Raw genomic sequence first — 20,547 nt, forward strand, 5'->3', positions numbered from 1 at the left:
AAAAAGAATTCAAAATAAGAATCATAAACATGCTGACAGAGATGCAGAGAAATACGCAAGAGAAATGGGATGAAGTCCGGAGGGAGATCACAGATGCCAGAAAGGAGATCGCAGAAATGAAACAAACTCTGGAAGGGTTTATAAGCAGAATGGATAGGATGCAAGAGGCCATTGATGGAATTGAAATCAGAGAACAGGAACGCATAGAAGCTGACATAGAGAGAGACAAAAGGATCTCCAGGAATGAAACAATATTAAGAGAACTGTGTGACCAATTCAAAAGGAACAATATCCGTATTATAGGGGTCCCAGAAGAAGAAGAGAGAGGAAAAGATGGAAAGTATCTTACAAGAAATAATTGCTGAAAACTTCCCCAAACTGGGGGAGGAAATAATCGAAAAGACCACGGAAATACACAGAACCCCCAACAGAAAGGATCCAAGGAGGACAACACCAAGACACATAATAATTAAAATGGCAAAGATCAAGGACAAGGAAAAAGTTTTAAAGGCAGCTAGAGAGAAAAAGGTCACCTATAAAGGGGAACCCATCAGGCTAACATCAGATTTCTCAACAGAAACCCTACAGGCCAGAAGAGAATGGCATGATATATTTAATACAATGAAACAGAAGGGCCTTGAACCAAGGATACTGTATCCAGCACGACTATCATTCAAATATGACGGTGGGATTAAACAATTCCGAGACAATCAAAAGCTGAGGGAATTTGCTTTCCACAAACCACCTCTACAGAACATCTTACAGGGACTGCTCTAGATGGGAGCACTCCTAGAAAGAGCACAGCACAAAACACCCAACATATGAAGAATCGAGGAGGAGGAACAAGAAGGGAGAGAAGAAAAGAATCTCCAGACAGTGTATATAACAGCTCAATAAGCGAGCTAAGTTAGGCAGTAAGATACTAAAGAGGCTAACCTTGAACCTTTGGTAACCACGAATTTAAAGCCTGCAATGGCAATAAGTACATATCTTTCAATAGTCACCCTAAATGTTAATGGGTTGAATGCACCAATCAAAAGACACAGAGAAACAGAAAGGATAAAAAAGCTAGACACATCTATAGGCTGCTTACAAGAAACTCACCTCAAACCCAAAGACATGTACAGACTAAAAGTCAAGGGATGGAAAAACATATTTCAAGCAAACAACAGTGAGAAGAAAGCAGGGGTTGCAGTACTAATATCAGACAAAATAGACTTCAAAACAAAGAAAGTAACAAGAGATAAAGAAGGACACTACATAATGATAAAGGGCTCAGTCAAACAAGAGGATATAACCATTCTAAATATATATACACCCAACACAGGAGCCCCAGCATATGTGAAACAAATACTAACAGAACTAAAGGGGGAAATAGACTGCAATGCATTCATTCTAGGAGACTTCAACACAGCACTCACCCCAAAGGATAGATCCACTGGGCAGAAAATAAGTAAGGACACGGAAGCACTGAACAACACAGTAGAACAGATGGACCTAATAGACATCTATAGAACTCTACATCCAAAAGCAACAGGATATACATTCTTCTCAAGTGCACATAGAACATTCTCCAGAATAGACCACATACTAGGCCACAAAAAGAGCCTCAGAAAATTCCAAAAGATTGAAATCCTACCAACCAACTTTTCAGACCACAAAGGCATAAAACTAGAAATAAATTGTACAAAGAAAGCAAAGAGGCTCACAAACACATGGAGGCTTAACAACACGCTCCTAAATAATCAATGGATCAATGACCAAATCAAAACGGAGATCCAGCAATATAGGAAACAAATGACAACAACAACACTAAGCCCCAACTTCTGTGGGACACAGCAAAAGCAGTCTTAAGAGGAAAGTATATAGCAATCCAAGCATATTTAAAAAAGAAAGAGCAATCCCAAATGAATGGTCTAATGTCACAATTATCGAAATTGGAAAAAGAAGAACAGATGAGGCCTAAGGTCAGCAGAAGGAGGGACATAATAAAGATCAGAGAAGAAATAAATAAAATTGAGAAGAATAAAACAATAGCAAAAATCAATGAAACCAAGAGCTGATTCTTCGAGAAAATAAACAAAATAGATAAGCCTCTAGCCAGACTTATTAAGAAGAAAAGAGAGTCAACACAAATCAACACTATCAGAAACGAGAAAGGAAAAATCACGACGGACCCCACAGAAATACAAAGAATTATTAGAGAATACTATGAAAACCTATATGCTAACAAGCTGGGAAACCTAGGAGAAATGGACAACTTCCTAGAAAAATACAACCTTCCAAGATTGACCCAGAAAGAAACAGAAAATCTAAACAGACCAATTACCACCAACGAAATTGAAGCGGTAATCAAAAAACTACCAAAGAACAAAACCCCCGGGCCAGATGGATTTACCTCGGAATTTTATCAGACATACAGGGAAGACATAATACCCATTCTCCTTAAAGTTTTCGAAAAAATAGAGGAGGAGGGGATACTCCCAAACTCATTCTATGAAGCTAACATCACCCTAATACCAAAACCAGGCAAAGACCCCACCAAAAAAGAAAACTACAGACCAATATCCCTGATGAACGTAGATGCAAAAATACTCAACAAAATATTAGCAAACCGAATTCAAAAATACATCAGAAGGATCATACACCATGACCAAGTGGGATTCATCCCAGGGATGCAAGGATGGTACAATATTCGAAAGTCCATCAACATCATCCACCACATCAACAAAAAGAAAGACAAAAACCACATGATCATCTCCATAGATGCTGAAAAAGCATTTGACAAAGTTCAACATCCATTCATGATAAAAACTCTCAGCAAAATGGGAATAGAGGGCAAGTACCTCAACATAATAAAGGCCATCTATGATAAACCCACAGCCAACATTATATTGAACAGCGAGAAGCTGAAAGCATTTCCTCTGAGATCGGGAACTAGACAGGGATGCCCACTCTCTCCACTGTTATTTAACATAGTACTGGAGGTCCTAGCCATGGCAATCAGACAAAACAAAGAAATACAAGGAATCCAGATTGGTAAAGAAGAAGTTAAACTGTCACTATTTGCAGATGACATGATACTGTACATAAAAAACCCTAAAGACTCCACCCCAAAACTACTAGAACTGATATCGGAATACAGCAAAGTTGCAAGATACAAAATCAACACACAGAAATCTGTGGCTTTCCTATATACTAACAATGAACCAACAGAAAGAGAAATCAGGAAAACAACTCCATTCACAATTGCATCAAAAAAAATAAAATACCTAGGAATAAACCTAACCAAAGAAGTGAAAGACTTATACTCTGAAAACTACAAGTCACTCTTAAGAGAAATTAAAGGGGACACTAACAGATGGAAACTCATCCCATGCTCATGGCTAGGAAGAATTAATGTCGTCAAAATGGCCATCCTGCCCAAAGCAAAATACAGATTTGATGCAATCCCTATGAAACTACCAGCAACATTCTTCAATGAACTGGAACAAATAATTCAAAAATTCATATGGAAACACCAAAGACCCTGAGTAGCCAAAGCAATCCTGAGAAAGAGGAATAAAGTAATAAAGTAGGTGGGATCTCACTTCCCAACTTCAAGCTCTACTATAAAGCCACAGTAATCAAGACAATTTGGTACTGGCCCAAGAGCAGAGCCACAGACCAATGGAACAGACTAGAGAATCCAGACATTAACCCAGACATATATGGTCAATTAATATTTGATAAAGGAGCCATGGACATACAATGGGGAAATGACAGTCTCTTCAACAGGTGGTGCTGGCAAAACTGGACCATTGTCTAACCCCATATACAAAAGTAAACTCAAAATGGATCAAAGACCTGAATGTAAGCCATGAAACCATTAAACTCTTGGAAGAAAACATAGGCAAAAACCTCTTAGACATAAACATGAGTGACCTCTTCTTGAACATATCTCCCCGGGCAAGGAAAACAACAGCAAAAATGAGTAAGTGGGACTATATTAAGCTGAAAAGCTTCTGTACAGCAAAAGACACCATCAATAGAACAAAAAGGATCCCTACAGTATGGGAGAATATATTTGAAAATGACACATCCGATAAAGGCTTGACGTCCAGAATATATAAAGAGCTCACACGCCTCAACAAACAAAAAACAAATAACCCTATTAAAAAATGGGCAGAGGAACTGAACAGACAGTTCTCCAAAAAAGAAATACAGATGGCCAACAGACACATGAAAAGATGCTCCACATCACTAATTATCAGAGAAATGCAAATTAAAACTACAATGAGGTATCACCTCACACCAGTAAGGATGGCTGCCATCCAAAAGACAAACAACAACAAATGTTGGCGAGGCTGTGGAGAAAGGGGAACCCTCCTACACTGCTGGTGGGAATGTAAGTTAGTTCAACCATTGTGGAAAGCAGTATGGCGGTACATCAAAATGCTCAAAACAGACTTACCATTTGACCCAGGAATTGCACTCCTAGGAATTTACCCTAAGAATGCAGCACTCAAGTATGAGAAAGATCAGTGCACCCCTATGTTTATCGCAGCACTATTTACAATAGCCAAGAATTGGAAGCAACCTAAATGTCCATCGATAGATGAATGGATAAAGAAGATGTGGTACATATACACAATGGAATACTACTCAGCTATAAGAAAAGGGCAAATCCAATCATTTGCAGCAACATGGATGGAGCTGGAGGGTATTATGCTCAGTGAAACAAGCCAAGCGGAGAAAGAGTAATACCAAATGATTTCACTTATCTGTGGAATATAAGAACAAAGGAAAAACTGAAGGAACAAAACAGCAGCAGAATCACAGAACTCAAGAATGGACTAACAGGTACCAAAGGGAAAGGGACTGGGGAGGATGGGTGGGTAGGGAGGGATAAGGGGGGGAGAAGTAGGGGGGTATTAAGATTAACATGCATGGGGGGGTGGGAGAAAGGGAGGTCTGTACAACACAGAGAAGGCAAGTAGTGATTCTACAACATTTTGCTATGCTGATGGACAGTGACTGTAAAGGGGCTTATAGGGGAGACCTGGTATAGGGGAGAGCCTAGTAAACATAATATTCATCATGTAAGTGTAGATTAGTGATACCAAAAACAAAACAAAACAAAACAAAACAAAACAAAAAAAAGGGCAGTTCCTGTGTGGTAACCTCCAATGAGTTCTACACAAGGGTATAAAGGGCATATAAAAGTGTAGGCAAAGGGTCTGTTTGCATTTATACAGAAGATCAAAGCCTAATTGGGCTACCCCAAAAATGAACTAAGACACGATATGAAAGAGAACTTCCAACATCAGCACTCTCTGGAAGACTCATGCCAGAAGATGATCATCAAAAAACCCAACAAAGATCCACGCACTGCTACAGCTGTAGATGCACTCATCCCACCAGTTCCTGGACTTGCCATGGGAATGAGGAAGGAGATATCTAAGCTGGCCTGTGCATACAGTAAAACAACAAATTTGACTGGATCTATACTGCTGGAACTCAACCAAGAATTAGGAGAAGTGCAAATTGTAGCGCTCCAAAATCTTACAACTACAGACTATTTACTGTTAAAAGAACATAAGGGATGTGAACATTCCCCAGGAATGGGTTGTTTTAATTTGTCTGATTTCTCTCAGACTGTTCAAGTTCAGTTGGACAATATCCACCATATCATAGATAAGTTTTCACAAATGCCTAAGGTGCCTAACTGCTTTTCTTGGTTTCACTGGAGATGGCTGGTAATTACAGATATGCTTTGGTTATGTAACTATACTCCTATTATGTTAACGTGTGTGCACAATTTAAGTAGTAGCTTAAAACCTATACATGCTGAAGTTACTCTACAAGAAGATATGTCAAAGAAATAATCAATCTTCCCATGTTTTCTTCCGCCTGCTACTTCTATAGCTTTTCTTCTTCCTTCCTAACTACAACCCTTAAATAGAATTCGTGCCTCACATCAAATTTACCAAGTATCATAATTCTTCCAAGTGGTAAAGATACCTCAAGACAAATGCTGGGCATAGAAGCTACAGGGCATAAGTATGCAAGGAAATAAAAAGCTAACCATTTCAAACAATAAGGCTTCTCTCTCACTTACCAACTTAACATTTCCCTGTATGGCCCCGGAAGATGACTGGTTAGCCAGAGACGGGTAAGATTCCTCAAGGGAGGAACAACCTAAGACAGGCACAGTCGCAGGGGGGCCATCAGGTGAGAAATTGGGGATCAACAGAGGTGAGGCTTAGAACCTCACCCCCCCGTTCTGAGAGAAATCTTCTGCATACGTGGATGTTTTATTGCCCTTGTCTAGCTTGGATTAACACATAGTCTACAGGCACACACCTGATCATCTACATTTGCTCTCTTACAACACTAAACTATGTTTTCTACCTTTATCTTGTATCTACCTACCACTTCAGCATTTTATTAAAAATAATAATAATAAAGAGAGAAATGTGGTATCCACATATAAATCAAGTATAAAAACCAAATGAGTATTCATATTTGAACTGACTGTTTATAGTTCATAATGCATGAGCAAAACCGAAAGTTTCTGTGATGACTGCCCTTGTACTGTTCACTATGTAACTTATTCATTATGTAAGAATTTGTTCTCCATGTAAGAACTTGTTTGTTATGCCTCAGAAGATTGGAGACTGACGAAAATTCGGCTTGGGGTGGATTAATGATTGTGCATTGAGCATTGACTCCCCTATACAGAATTTTATTGTCGTTAACAACCATTTGATCAATAAATATGAGAGATGCCCTCACAAAAAAAAAAATTAAATTAAATTAAAAAAAAAAAAAAAAAAGAAGCTTGATTATGTCCATGTCAATTTCCAAAACCAAAAATGAAAGAATCCAGTACTATGAATAAGCCTCACTGAAAAGAGATTACTGAAATAAGTAAGAAATGAATTTTATGGTTTTAAAAAATACCCCTTGCACTTAATTTGGAAGGTGTTTGGAAGCAAAAGTTTCAGTTTCTTTAAATACACACACACACACACACACACATACAATATTTGAATAATCTAATGCAAACTATATTACCAGATATTTTAATGATTGTCCAGCATTTTATCGAGACCATCTATGGTGCTGCAGCAGCAGTTGCCACTACAACACTGAAAGTATATCTGTGGAGCAGGGCGAGAGTAAGAGAGGGAAAGATTTTGAGAAAAGTGGATTAAGTGTCAAAAAGAAAGAATGACATCAAGGAAAGGGCAGCAGATGGGGTAGCAAAATAGTAGAGAGGGACAGGAAGATTGAAAAAAGGAGCCATCTCAGTGAATTTTGTTACTTTACTGGGGAAAGAAAAATTAGAATTGGCTAAAAAGGGATGAAATAGATACTGAACCACCAAACAAAGGGCTATAGAAAGGGAATGGGGAAGCTCCCTACCAAGCCTGGCCTCTCTGTACTAAGTGGACCCTGCACTCCCTTCTGAGCAAACTGTAGCCAGAAGAATCTTAAATATTCATGTACAATCAGTTTCTTGTATGTTATCCAAGTTTATTCTCCCCTGGGCTGTTCCTAGACACTCACGAATTTCTCCCTGGCAATCAGAGTAAGCCAGGGTGGCATAGATCACTGACAAACCAAGGCAATCAGCAAGAACCTTAAAGAAAGATGAAAAGATACCAGGTGCAGATGCTCTCCTGGGAGGACAGCTCTCTGTCTCGGTGTCTTGTGAGGTGCTCTCCTGGGAGGACAGCTCTATGTCTTGGTGTCCTCTGAGGCAGTCTCCTGGGAGGACAGCTCTCTGTCTCGGGGTCCTCTGAAGAGTTCTCCTGGGTGGACACCTCTGTCTTGGTGTTCTCTGAGGTGGTCTCCTCCAACCGGAACAGGCACGGGAGTCCCCTTGGGGATTTTGTGCAAGTACAGATGCAGATTCAGAAGGGCTGGGAGGAAACAGAAATTCTGCACTGTGACAAGTCTCTAGGTGCCAGGGCTGCTGGTCCTCAGACTGGGATGGAAGCTAGAGAGCACCCAGGTGAACCCTGGGTGAGTCAGGGCAGGACAGAGAGAGCCCAGAAACATGTCCTCTCTTGCAAGCACACACGGAGAAAAGGCAGGAAGCAACCTACTTTCTTTGTTCACTTATTACTGTTAACGTTGATTCCTAAAGATTCAGTTATGGCAGTTTCCCTTGAGGACATTCAGACAGGTGGAATTCTCACAGGAATGTGGACACTAAGAGACACCAGCTGTGAGTGAGCCTAGTGAGGGATGTGGAGCTCCAAGACCCCAGGAGGTCTGACATACCCCATTAGCTGGGCGCCATGCTGGCCCCATACAGCTGCTTCTGCCTTTCTTCTAACCTAATCCTTCCCTCCATGGAGGAAACAATAACTGTCTCTGAATTGTGCCAGCCTGAATAACAAGGGCATGTTGGCAAGCTTGGGTAGTTGAAGCAGAAATATTGAGAAAGTGCCAAACACCAGACTTCAAGATGGAAGCTTGTGGTTTGATTCTGATTTCTTTACCCACTGTGAAGATGTTCCTGATAGAGAAGCTTCCTCGGAGATCCTTATGTGGGTGGGTGAGACAGAAGGTGGGGTGCTTGCACCCTCCTATACAAAGTGGAGGCGCTAAGGCGAAACTATAGCCCCACGAGCAGAGTTTGAATTAATAGTCCAATCCCAGTTGGAGTGGTTTCATCTTTATCTCCTTTGATAGAAATTGTGATGCAGTGTGGATGACCTGGGAGGTAGCTCCCTACGTGTGCATGTTTCATGGCTGACACACACTCCAGCCAGTGCCTGAGGGCCAGGGTGGTGAGTGTCAGTGGGAGGGGTCACCAGGTTTCACTTCCTTGCTGGTTGAAGACTCACAGCCACAGCTGGCTTCTCTCTCAGAGGAGAGTGTGAGGAGCAGGAAGCCTTTTTCTCTCTGCCTCCTCCCCATAGCACCTGGCAGGGGCTTAGCAGACGTGAGGAGCGCGAATGGGCAGAGCAGAATCTGTAGAAGGGAAGATGAGAGCCCAAGATCCTTCAGATCTGTGGAGCAGATCAGACGGAGAAGCTGAACCACTCCAGGATTTGGGGTAAGAGAGCCGATACCCTTTTCAAAGTGCTTGTTGGGTAAACATCAGCTCCCCGCGCCACCCCAATGCTCACTCTGCCGAGTGATTTATCTTTAGTCCTCTGCCACCTCGATCTGCTATCCTTTCCACTTTACTCATTATGTCTGTTAGTTATCTTCCTGCTTGGGGCCAACTGCATTGTACAAGCATATATTATTTTTCCAGATGTGAAAACAGGTAGGTGGAGAAAATAGGACACAAATCAAATGCTGGACATTCTTTGAGATTAAGGGAAGAAATAGGATATATGAGTTGTGTTGCTTTTTTGAGCCCTAAGCTACTGACAGTAAGAAAGCAGCACTGCTGGTAAGACAAACAGAAACACTACTCTATTGTATGGAAGAGGAACTTTTTCAAAAGAGAAAAAAATGAGGAAGTGCCTTGCAGTAATGTCCGTATGTATTTCTTTCTCCTGAAACTGCCTGTGTGAGCTCTTGTAGGTATGCACGTATGCAGGGACAAGTTTGAGCCTTTTAAATATTAACAAGTCAGGAAGAGGATAAAATTTCTGCCTCAAACAGGGTATAAGTTTAGGTAAGTGGAGTCTTTAAGAAGGGACCAGACAGGACAACTCATCAGGAGACTCAATGAAAGGAGGGAGGGAGTGGGGGATTTCCTAGAGAAACTGAACCTCTGCCCTAAACCACCCAGAATATCCCAATGAGGCTGGTTTCAACATCTGTGCCTCACCACAGGCAGGACCTGCATCTTCCGTCTGAATAACCAGCACAAACCTTCACTATGACCCAGTGACAGAGGAACTGGTATCATCTCCATCTTTCAAAGGAAGAAAATAAATACCGAAGGGTTGAATAACCTGCCTAAGTCACACATCAGGAAATGGGAAAGCTGGGATCACAATCCACCAAAGCCCATGTTTTTAACCAGAGAAAAACTGAAATAGGGATGAAGCTCTCTGCATTAAGACTGCAGAGATTGTATTTTTTTGTGTCCTATTACGGTAAAAGTTCTCAGTAAGTCCAGTCTTTAGATTTTAAAATTGAGGCCTCAGAATTGAATTCTACCTCATAAGGTAAATCAGATACAACAGCTATAATTTTCTATAAAGTAAACTCCTTTATCAGGAATTCAGTTTCAGGGTATCACTTCTAGATTGAATCCCCAGAGGGAAAAGGTGAAATGCCCCTGAGCATCCAGAATGGGTGTCACAAAGCCCAGGCACTACTGCTGAACCCTTGGGCTCTCACTTTGAGCCTTATTAAATTATTGAACTAAAATTCTTTATATGCTTATCAATATTCCTAGTCCACTGTTGGTAAGAAGCCCCAAAGAAGGGAAATGGCAAAGGAGCAGTTCAACTCTGGTCCTTTCATTAAATAACCCTAAGGCTGCACTGTGTTGGTGCTTGCTGGACCGACCGGCTGAGCTAGAGGTGCCTTCTCCCCACCACAGTCCAGGGCAGGGAGGGACACTCACAACCCGCCAAGAGAGCACCACTGTGTCTTCCCTCCGTGTGCAAACAACTAGAAACACCCCTGCGTGGTATGTTTAATGTCCAGACTTCTCTATTTCAGGTCTAGAAATGTATTAAACATTTGAAGATGGTTTCTGTAATGACAGGCAGGCTGCATTTATCTGGGCAAATTGCTCTATGTAGTTGTGGTTCTCAAACTTGGCTGTGCCCTAGAATCACCCAAGGAGTTTTAAGAAATCCCCTCCCAGGCCCTATGCCAGACAATAACCTTAGGATCTTAGGGGGTGAGCACTCCCTTTTTAAACTGTCTAAGTGATTCCAGAGTGAGGTCCTGGTTAACAGTCACTGCCCAGAATACAAATCCATCAGAAGAGCTGAATAAATGTGGTTTTATTTTTCATTTGTTGGGCATACATACTTGAGTCTTAAAGCTTCTAATAAATGTGGATGTTTGTTTGTTGGTTTCAAAGCCTTGTGTTTCACAGGTTTATTGAGGTCTATTTTGCACATTGTAAAACTCACCATTTTCAAATATACAGTTCAGTAATTTTTAGTGACTTTGAAGAGTGGTACAATCATCACCATAAATCAACCTCAGAACATTTTCATGCCCTGGATAAGAACCCTCAGGAGCGTGGTTTATTAAATATCCTTGGTGGTGTGCTGATAAACCTCCTGGGTGAGAGGCAGCCCTGACTTCTATAGTCTGCCTATTTCACTGCTGTGGACAGTCCTACCACAGGCAATTTCAAGCTGCCAAAGGTTTAACCAGCTTGGAAAATTCCTGAAAATTTCATAATGAACTTGAGCCAGTACTTGTTCCTCCAGGACATCACTGATATACCTTATATATATATATATATATATATATATATGTATAAAATAATGTCTAAGAAAGGTCATAATATCTGAGAAAACTTGAAAATGACCTATGGCTCCTGGAATAATTTTAAATATAAATGAAACTCTATGTCACTGGTTGCATATGATCTGTACCAAAACTTCTAATTAATTCAGTTTTAAAAAGCACCATAAAAACAAAATGATTTAATGTAGTTTATAGATAAAAGGTGACTAATTTTAGTGGCTTAATTTTTTAGTTATTTTTAATATGTTATTTGACTAGTTAGGTAGATTCTTATGTTTTTTATTTTTGATAGATACAAAAACATAATGTGGTGGTTAAATTAGACAGACCCTATCCGTCTTTGTTCTTTAGTCCTTAGTTTTCTTCAGGCTCTGGAATATGTAAGCTCTGAAAATTAAACGCTGACCCAAGTTATTAAATCCATAACTTGCCTTTCAGGGACACACATGACTTGCTGAGAGCACAGGTTTATTCTTTTCCAAAGTGCCTAAATCAAGCAACTCAGATATATTTCTGTGTGTCATTTATAGAGTATCAGTATAAAAATATTTTTCTCTCATCCTAAATGTATTAATCTGTCCAAAGCAAAGGAGAAATAAACCCATCTGCAATCAGTGCTCAGCTTTGATTCTACTTGGGTGCATGGGACTGGGGGAGGGGGCTGGCGGTGAGGGAGGATGGGTGTGGAGAATGAGAACGGTGGGTGGGTGAGAAGCAGGAGGTGGGCTAAGGACAGTCAGGCTGTTGGTGTCGCTTCCAAAATGAAGCAATGGGGAAATGAAACAAGTAATGGATATGGAGACATCACATAAGTAACAAACTAGTATAGAATTGCTAGTCAATTAATAATTTAAAATTCCAGCAATTTTTTAGATTATAACAAAAGGTCTTAACAAGACAATATAGGAACAGTATAATTGTATAGTTGCTAAAGGTATAAAGTGTATAAAGGTTTATACTTTCAACAACTAAATAACTATTGATGCAAAAAGGATACTATAAACTAAAAATATTTTAAGGTATTTCTAAATTAAATATTCAGAGTCATACATGCTAGTCGGACAAATTCCTTCAAGTGAGAAACATATTAAATATTCCTTTTTTCCAATATATTCTCCCAAATCTTAAATTTTATAATAAAGTGTCAGTGTTGGCTGCGTTGGCTAGAGTCAACTAAATTTCTAAAGCCAGAGTCAAACTAGATTCTAAATTCTGGATATTTAAATAAGTAAATAAATAAGCCTCACTAATAACTCTACCCCTTCACATATAAGAGAAGGTTGGACTAGGTAAGGAATCAGCAAGGTTTTTTTGTAAAGAGCCAGGTAATAAATATTTAGGCTTTTCAGGCCTTATGATTTCTGCTGTAACTACATTGTCATGGGAAAACAGCCACAGATAACCCAGAAACAAATGACCGTGATGATGTTTGAACAAAATGTTGTTTTGGGACAATGAAACTTGAATTTCATAATTTTCATAAAATATTCTTTTTTTCCCCCCAACCATTTAACAATGTAAATCCATCCTTGGCTCTCAGTCCATACAAAAATATGTACCCTGGCAAAAAATTGTCCCTCAGGTGGTGATTTGCTGACCCAGGGAATAAATGTTAATAAACAAAATGAGTTCTTATATGAGGCAGGCATTTTGTATGTGTTAGCTCTGGTCTTCAAAAGTTATCGTCATTCCAATTTTACCTACGAGGAGGCTCATTAGCAGGGAAATCAGGTTGTCTGATGCCCCAGAGAATCTGGGTCCAAAGCCCATGCTCATTCCACTGAACCAGGTTGCTTTCCTGTTGTGAAAGTCATTCACTGACTACCTGTTAAGTGCCAGCACCCTGCTGTTTACATCATTACATCATGAAGCCTTCACAATAACACTTTCAATATGGTATGATTATACTCGTTTCACAGATATGAGGGTGACTTCAAATAAATTAACTGTCCCAGTCACAAACATCCTAAGTTTAGCTCATAGTGGTACAGCCAGGAGACGTGCTTAGCAGTTTACTCCAAAGTTGATCAAAGAAAGTATACATTAGAATAATCGTAATTGGCAATTATGGTGTGTTCACCACATACCAGGCACTATTTTAAGCCCTTTGCATATCTGACTTACTAAACTTCACAAATCATTGTGAGGTAGACACTATCATGAACTGATCCCCCTTTACAAATGAGAAAAGTGAAGGGCAGAGCCCATGCCTAAGGTCCATGCTCATAAACCTTCAAATCCAGGAGGTTTGCTCCCACATGCTTGTCCACTACTGATACAGCTTCCTAATTTCCATCAAACCTCTCTTTTATTATTATATTAACACTATTTATTAATGTTAGTGTAAACTAAGAAAGAGAAAGAAAGCTTTGTGATACTATGACTGATGCATTTTACTACTATAAGAGATTATTCTTTCACATTCTTCACATAATACACATGCACATGAACACAGAGCCAGGCCAATATCCTAATTAGTCAGAACTTCATTGAATTTGGTGTAGATTCCATTTGGGGGGGGGGCTAGACAAGTTGAATAGGATAAGGAAAGTGTAGTAAAGTCAAAGCTGTAAAGAGCTTGTTTACAGCACTGTGATACCAAGTGGAGCAATAAAGCTTGTTCCTCTTCTGGGCCCAATTCTGTAATCTTGGATTCGAAAAAACGGAAGGTGATTTTCTTGTGGCTGTATGAGAGTGTGCAATTAGTATACAGTTTGATCTCTTCTTGACTCAAGTGAAATTCCTTTTTCCGTTGTGTTTTCTGCTCATCTGCGGGTGATGGTGACTTCCTTCGACTTGTGGAAATCTGTCCACACAAGTGCTCCATTGAGTGGGGCCACTTTGTTTCACTCATTCACTTTTCCATTCATTCATAGATCCATCTGTTGAATGTCATTATGCAAGGCAGTTGGGGGGTGGATACTGAAGTTAAGAAGAAGGTTGTCCCCTCGAAGAGTGTTCTGGGCAAAGGACAGAGAATGCACATGCACATACAGTTAGGATGCAGGGGAGAGAGGGCTGAGGGCCAGAAGAGTGTCCAGATAAAGCAGATGGCAGGAAGGAAGGTGTTTACTGGACATGGAGAACACTGGACGTGAAACTGATAAGATTTTTGTCAGTCAAGGTCAGAAGACATTTTCTAGTGTCTTGAGTAAAGGAGTAAAAGTGGCAAAACACATGAGAATTCAGAAAATAAAAAGCCCCCCAGACTCTGACCCTCCAAGTCCCCAGGTCCCAGCAGTTAATGAGTGTTCATTCAGTTGGTTTGGGTCTCTGCCTCTCAGGGACAGAAGCCAGCAATTCCAATTAGCTAAGCACAGTCACATCCAAATAAGAATGCATTCTACTGCTTTTGTGTAGTTTTTCAAATGGTATCAAAGAAAGTTTGAAAACTGTAATGTCACAAATGTCTTCCAATTTGTTTTAGTTGGCTTTATCACTATGCGTTTCTAAAGTTGCTTGTGTTTCATGTTATTCCTTGCCAGGTTTGGACTTCACCACCAGTAGAGAGTCTATATTTTGGTTTGATTTCCCAGTTAACAGAACCATTTTGTAGATGTCAAGCCTAAGGCACTAAGAGGTTTAGCTACCTGCCTTTGGCTGAGCACAGTGAACGCCTGCTGACAGTGAGCTTCTTAGGAGCAGGGCTGTGGGTTATCCATCTTTGTCTGCTCCATCCTAACCCACCACTCGGCAAAGAGCAAATATCCCAATGTTTGACTTGCCCCCAGTTCAGTCAAAACCAAGACTGGAAGTCAAGGTCCCTGTGTTCAGCCTCCCTCAGACCAACACTGATGATGGATTTTCATGTAGTACCCCCAGACTCACTCAAAAGTTTTGCACCCAAAAGTTTTTGCTGGTGGGACAAATCGACATTGGTTAGAGGCATCATCTGAATCCTGGAACAGGGAGGAGATAGCTAATGAAACAAAATCTGTCTGTATTTATTTCATCCCCCAAAGTTTGGGGCTCTTCCCTATAAATGTAGCTTGCCAAAAGTGGTCCTCTGCATCTCCTGTGCCAGCCCACAAAGGCAACTACAGTCCCTAGACAATTCCTGGAAGCAGCACTTCATGAGGTATCTGCTGCAAGAGCAATGAGGGTAGAGCCGAGCTTCCTTCCAGTCAGAGATGAGCCTCTTGAGAAGGCTGTTCTGTTCTTACCCATGAAATAGTTTTACTAGTCGTCTCTGAGCTTTGGCTCCCAGCCCAAATCAAACATCCCCTGAGCCTCAGCCTCTGGGGAGCAGTGATGCCCTTTCGGTCTTGCAGCCATTCCCGCTGCCTGACCAGGGACTGGACAGAGGACCTCTGCTTCTGCGACCCCGTCCCCCAGCCAGTGGTTCTGCCCTTCTGGTCTCTCCGAGCCTTTAACCTCCCTGGGTGTGTTGATCTGTCTGAGTCAGGCTCTGAGGGTCTGCGTCTTCCCCTCTCTTTGGTCTCTCTGCCCTCTATCCTGAATCTCCTTGACAGCCTGCGTCTGTGTTCCCTAAGTCACCATGTGCTTCTGAGCTTCTGCCTGTGTGAGCCATGTGTCTTTCTCTCTCTCCAAGTTTTACATCTCCCTCTTCCTTTCTCTCTGTCTACTGCACTTACCTTTCACGTCTCTGACTCTTGGTGCTGGTGTATGTCTCTAAAATATGAGTCTCTGTCTCTCTGTGTTTCTCTCTCTCAGAAGTTCTTGCCTCATTCCTCAGACTCCTTCAAGAATAGATTTATCCTGGTCTCCAAATCCCACAGAATTCTCTTTTTTCCTTTCAGCCCTCTTTTCCTTTAGCTGAGCCTTGACTCCTACCAAAAAAACCGTGGAGCTCACTTCTAGTTCATTGTTTGACCAGAAACTCACATACTCTGCCTCGTTCATCATTAGGGTCTCAGGGATGTTTCCTAAAGCCTGGGGCAGCTGGCCTCGCCATTTAGCTGTGGGCATTTAAAATGGCAATATGGGAAGCCACACAAGCTGATTCCATCACAGAAAGCATCTCATTGGAAAGGCTGTGGTGAACCTTTCCTATGAGCCTTTCCTTAGCCTCCCCTGTGCATCATGCTACGCCTTTCTGAGGCCTCATTAGAATTCGCAATCTTTGCAAAGCCTCTGCTTGGTTCTTTCTACTTGGATAGAGTCCATCACTATGATCAATGGGAAAATAAGCTCACATTTGTGGATATGGGACCTAACATGCTGATATAGACAGCACCATCTTGTCTTAGATATTTTCACAGCCCGACTGTACTACAAATTGCAGCACTGATAGCTCTTGAGCTAATGAAGCATTTCCTTTTCCTACACCCATGATTTCAGATAGCATAGAGACTAAGAGCTTTACTTTTCACAAAATCAGAGTATCTAGCATGAACCCTCTGCTCCAGTGAATACAAAGGAAATCAATAGCCAAGCAATCCTACAGAATAACTCAAATGCTAAGGACTGATTAACTCAAGCTAAGATTGCTTACAATGGGATTGCACAGTAGATTCATCTTACATTTCCTCACCATTGTGTTCAGAAGGATTCTGATGCCAGGTATTGGCTGAACAAGAAAAAAGACAGATGAATCAGCTATGCCATCCATGGCCTTAAAAAATAGGAGTGGCATTCTCCTTCACACATCTGCCATCCTTGGTCTAGAGAGTTCAGGGAGTGTGTCAGTGTCATTCAAAAGTGAAAGTAATTTTGAAAATGAAGAAAAAAGAAAAAGTTCTCTAAAGAAGAGATCTTTGTTGGCTGTTCAACTCCAGGGTCTCTTAGCTGCTTTCATACAATCAGGGGGAGTTTCTGTTCTTGCTTTGGGTTGAAATATATGTCCTCTTTTATAACTGATGAGACAGAATCTAGGTTCTGTGCCACTTCTATTTGCTAGAAGGGGAAGAATATATCATTAAATGTATGAATAATTTACAGACATGGGTTACTAAGAAATTTCCCTCCAGGAGATATATAATCTAAATGAATGCGTGGCTCATGTTTTAACATGCAAGATTGCTTTCTGTGTCTGCTTGTTCTTCCAGCATTATATTTTTATTACTTCTTAATGTGAACCCTCCGTTCCAGCCAGGCACCCTGTCTCCTGTGTATGCCATGCACATGCAGCCTCAGTGCCCGGCTCATGCCAATGCTCCTGTGGGAACGCCCTTTTCTCTCACAACCTAATGAAACCTATTTATTCTTCAGGCTCCAGCTCATGATCTTCCTCTTTCATGAAGCTGTTCCTGATCATTCCAGCCCACCTTACACCCCCAGGAGCTCCCCTTGCTATATAATTTAATGGATATAATTCTATATCACTAAGATGGCAGCTACTGGGGAATTTTCCTGATGATGCAAGCCTGCAAATCCTTCTTTTTTCCTCCCCATTATACTTTAAAGCCACTTAGTACTTTCTTCGCCCTCTTTGCCCTCCTCTTCAGATACCAAACACTGTGAACTCATGCCGTCAAGGTTATTGAAATGAATGAATGTTTTAGGATCATGAGTCCTTTACCTCTGTGCTTCTCAAACTCTAAACTGTGTATCATTCATGTTGATCTCTTGATAAATACAAATTGTAACTCAACAGGTGGAGGGGGGCCTGAGAATGTGCATTTCTAACAAGATCCCAGGGCACTGAATAGCAAGGCTTTGCCTTATCTTTCAGACACCAGGTATAACCCACTAGTGTTCTTAAAGTCAAGTTAGTGGGTCACAATAAACATTTGTTAAAAAGAAATAGAAGAGAAAATAAAATAGTAAATAACAGATGAAAGAATAGTGTGGTTTCCTATAATTATTTATTGTTCAGCTTTATTGGCAATGAAGTTTTGGCTTTTTTGTATGTTTAGGATATATATGTATATATAAGGATAAGGAGGGAATACAAAATGTATTTTACGGCCAATTCAAAAGTTTGAAAGCCTCTCCTTTAAAGGACAGGGAAAAATGAGATATAAGCTTATATCAGCAAATTATGACAATAAAACTCAATGAGATAAGAAATTATGAAGGCCCCAGTATGCTGGGGCAATTCTGCAGAAGGTTCTAGCACATAAAGGCACTGGAGTGAGAGAAGAGGCTGAACTGAGGACCAGCTTTCTGGATCTAGCTTGTCAGCTTTCTCTGTGGGTTGCACTTATTTCCTGTACCTTACTGAGAAGGCAACTCTGAAAATTCTTCAGTGAGTGGGTGTTTCTGAATTTGTTACTGTATCATGGAAGGGATAACACCACTGTTTCCTTCAAGGTCAACTGCTGTTTTTGGTAATCTCATAACTCAGTATAAATACTCTTTTGAAACTTGAAGTCTCTACTCTGGTTTCTCTATTAGCTTTTAGGCATAATTATGGTGATGTCTGGGCCTTGAGGGGAAAAAAGAATGTAACATTGCTTTGAATGTACTGTTATAAATGGGAGTTCCTTACTCCTTTTTACTTCTTCAGGAAAAATGAGAACAAAAGTGTCTTTTTTTTAGTTACAGGAAAATGAACCTTATTCCAAAGTATTCCCACATAATATGTTGGCGTATTCATACTATGTTGTATAATTAGCAAATCTGGTATCTTGTTCTGTTCTGCAAGAGTTAATGAATCATATAAAAAGTTAAAAGAGGGCAGTGTTCCTCCATGTGAAAATAAGAGGGTTTTCTCACTAGGTAGTATTATTAGCCACACTGACAGACAAGAGAACTGAGGTAGCAAGTTGTGTGGGGTCACACAGCAAAGAAGTGAGCAGTAGGAGCAGGTGGGCTAGCCAGGGAAATGGCCGGAGAGAGAGGCAGAGTCTCTCTGCACCGAATTCTCACTGACGTGACATAGGTGTTTGTGAACAAAGTGAGCTGCTTATTAGCATTTATTTTCTCTTGGCATTTCCCGGAAATAAACAGATTTCTTATTACTCGAAATTCTAAAAACATTGCCCTCCTAATGCAGCTGTGAGAGAGTGACAGAGCAGCAGAGGAAAATGACTTATTGGGAGTTTGACTCAACAGCAGGTTCATGTGACTCAGCAGGTGATGTAACTGTCAGAACCTAACACAACCTTGGGTGGCCTTCATGTGCACCCAGGAGCCAGAACGAGGGGGATCCTGGGCAGTTTTATTTCACATGTCAGATCTTATCTTTAAGAAAGATTTAAACATTTTGGAAGGTACTCAGAGGCCATAAGTTCCCTGGGTGGTAAAGGAGCCAAGAGCCTGTCATAAAGGAGAAGTTGAAGATGATGGAGAGAAGAAAGAGTACTTTTTAAATGCTTTTAATTATTTGCTTGAAGTATCATCTATATAACTCCAAGAAGTAGCGCTGGGACCAACTGTTGAGAGCTGTACAGCAGAAAGGTTACAGTTTTCTGTCCATCAGTCATGGAAGTACGGAATGAGCTCGCCTACAAAGTAGTGAGTTCCCCGTCATTAGCAATATGCAGGCAAAGAGTGGAGAGGAGTCCTGTTCGGGTTTAGACTTCATTCTCCCACTGTAAAAAATTAAAGAATTCTAAACCAAGCTGATGGTTGTGTTGGGGGATTATATGTGGCTTTGTTTTTACTAAGTCAAACATTAATAATTGTTTAATTAAAAAAAAATAAAAGCATATGTCTTTTATAATCACCATGTAGGTAATAAATGTCATCAACCCACAGAATATTTATGATCACCCTGTAATTAGTGAAAATATTTTTCTCAGTTTTGTGATGTGATATCTGTTAGCTTTTTCAATTTGTAATTTTTTGTGATTTCACATTCTAAATAGTTATTCTTTTCTTACTTTTTGTAAGTTTATATTAATTTTCTTAAAGAGACTTCCAAATTTTGCAAGCTGCAGGTCCCCTTAAAATCTGACTTTCTCCTAATAATCAGAGTAACAAAATGAAAAAATTTTACAAGACAGTTCCAGTCACAGGACCTTTAGGCCCATGTGATTGGGACTCTGTAATGAGCTACTGCATATGCACATTAAGCTGTAAGAAGAGCCATCAGCCAAGGAACTGTCATATCCAGTTCTGTAAAAAACGCAGCCCTGATCTTCCCCAGCTTCACCCTCCCAGTCACCCTGAATAACTCACGCCATGTGCAGTGCTCTAACCCTACAGACACCTGCCATTCTCTTGCTTCTCTGCCTTCACTCCTGTCATTCCCTCCCAAGGACTACCTCCCTGAAAGCTTGCCCCTCTAAACCCCACCAGACT

The 20,547-nt window shown here is 40.6% G+C and overlaps 1 protein-coding gene across 4 annotated transcripts in view; it reads left to right on the forward strand.

Moving 5' to 3' along the window:
* The first annotated feature begins 8,838 nt into the window (after positions 1-8,838).
* DAPP1 (dual adaptor of phosphotyrosine and 3-phosphoinositides 1) overlaps positions 8,839-20,547 on the forward strand; it is a 57,812-nt gene continuing 46,103 nt past the window's right edge. For all 4 annotated transcript variants that reach the window (XM_036914044.2, XM_057502470.1, XM_036914045.2 and 1 more), the window contains exon 1: positions 8,839-9,055. In XM_036914044.2, coding sequence (XP_036769939.1) covers positions 8,955-9,055 — 101 coding nt within the window. In that variant the 5' untranslated portion in view covers positions 8,839-8,954. The remainder of the gene's footprint in view (positions 9,056-20,547) is intronic.

This window comes from Manis pentadactyla, chromosome 5, assembly GCF_030020395.1.
Source record: "Manis pentadactyla isolate mManPen7 chromosome 5, mManPen7.hap1, whole genome shotgun sequence".
NCBI classification, from domain to species: Eukaryota; Metazoa; Chordata; class Mammalia; order Pholidota; family Manidae; genus Manis; species Manis pentadactyla.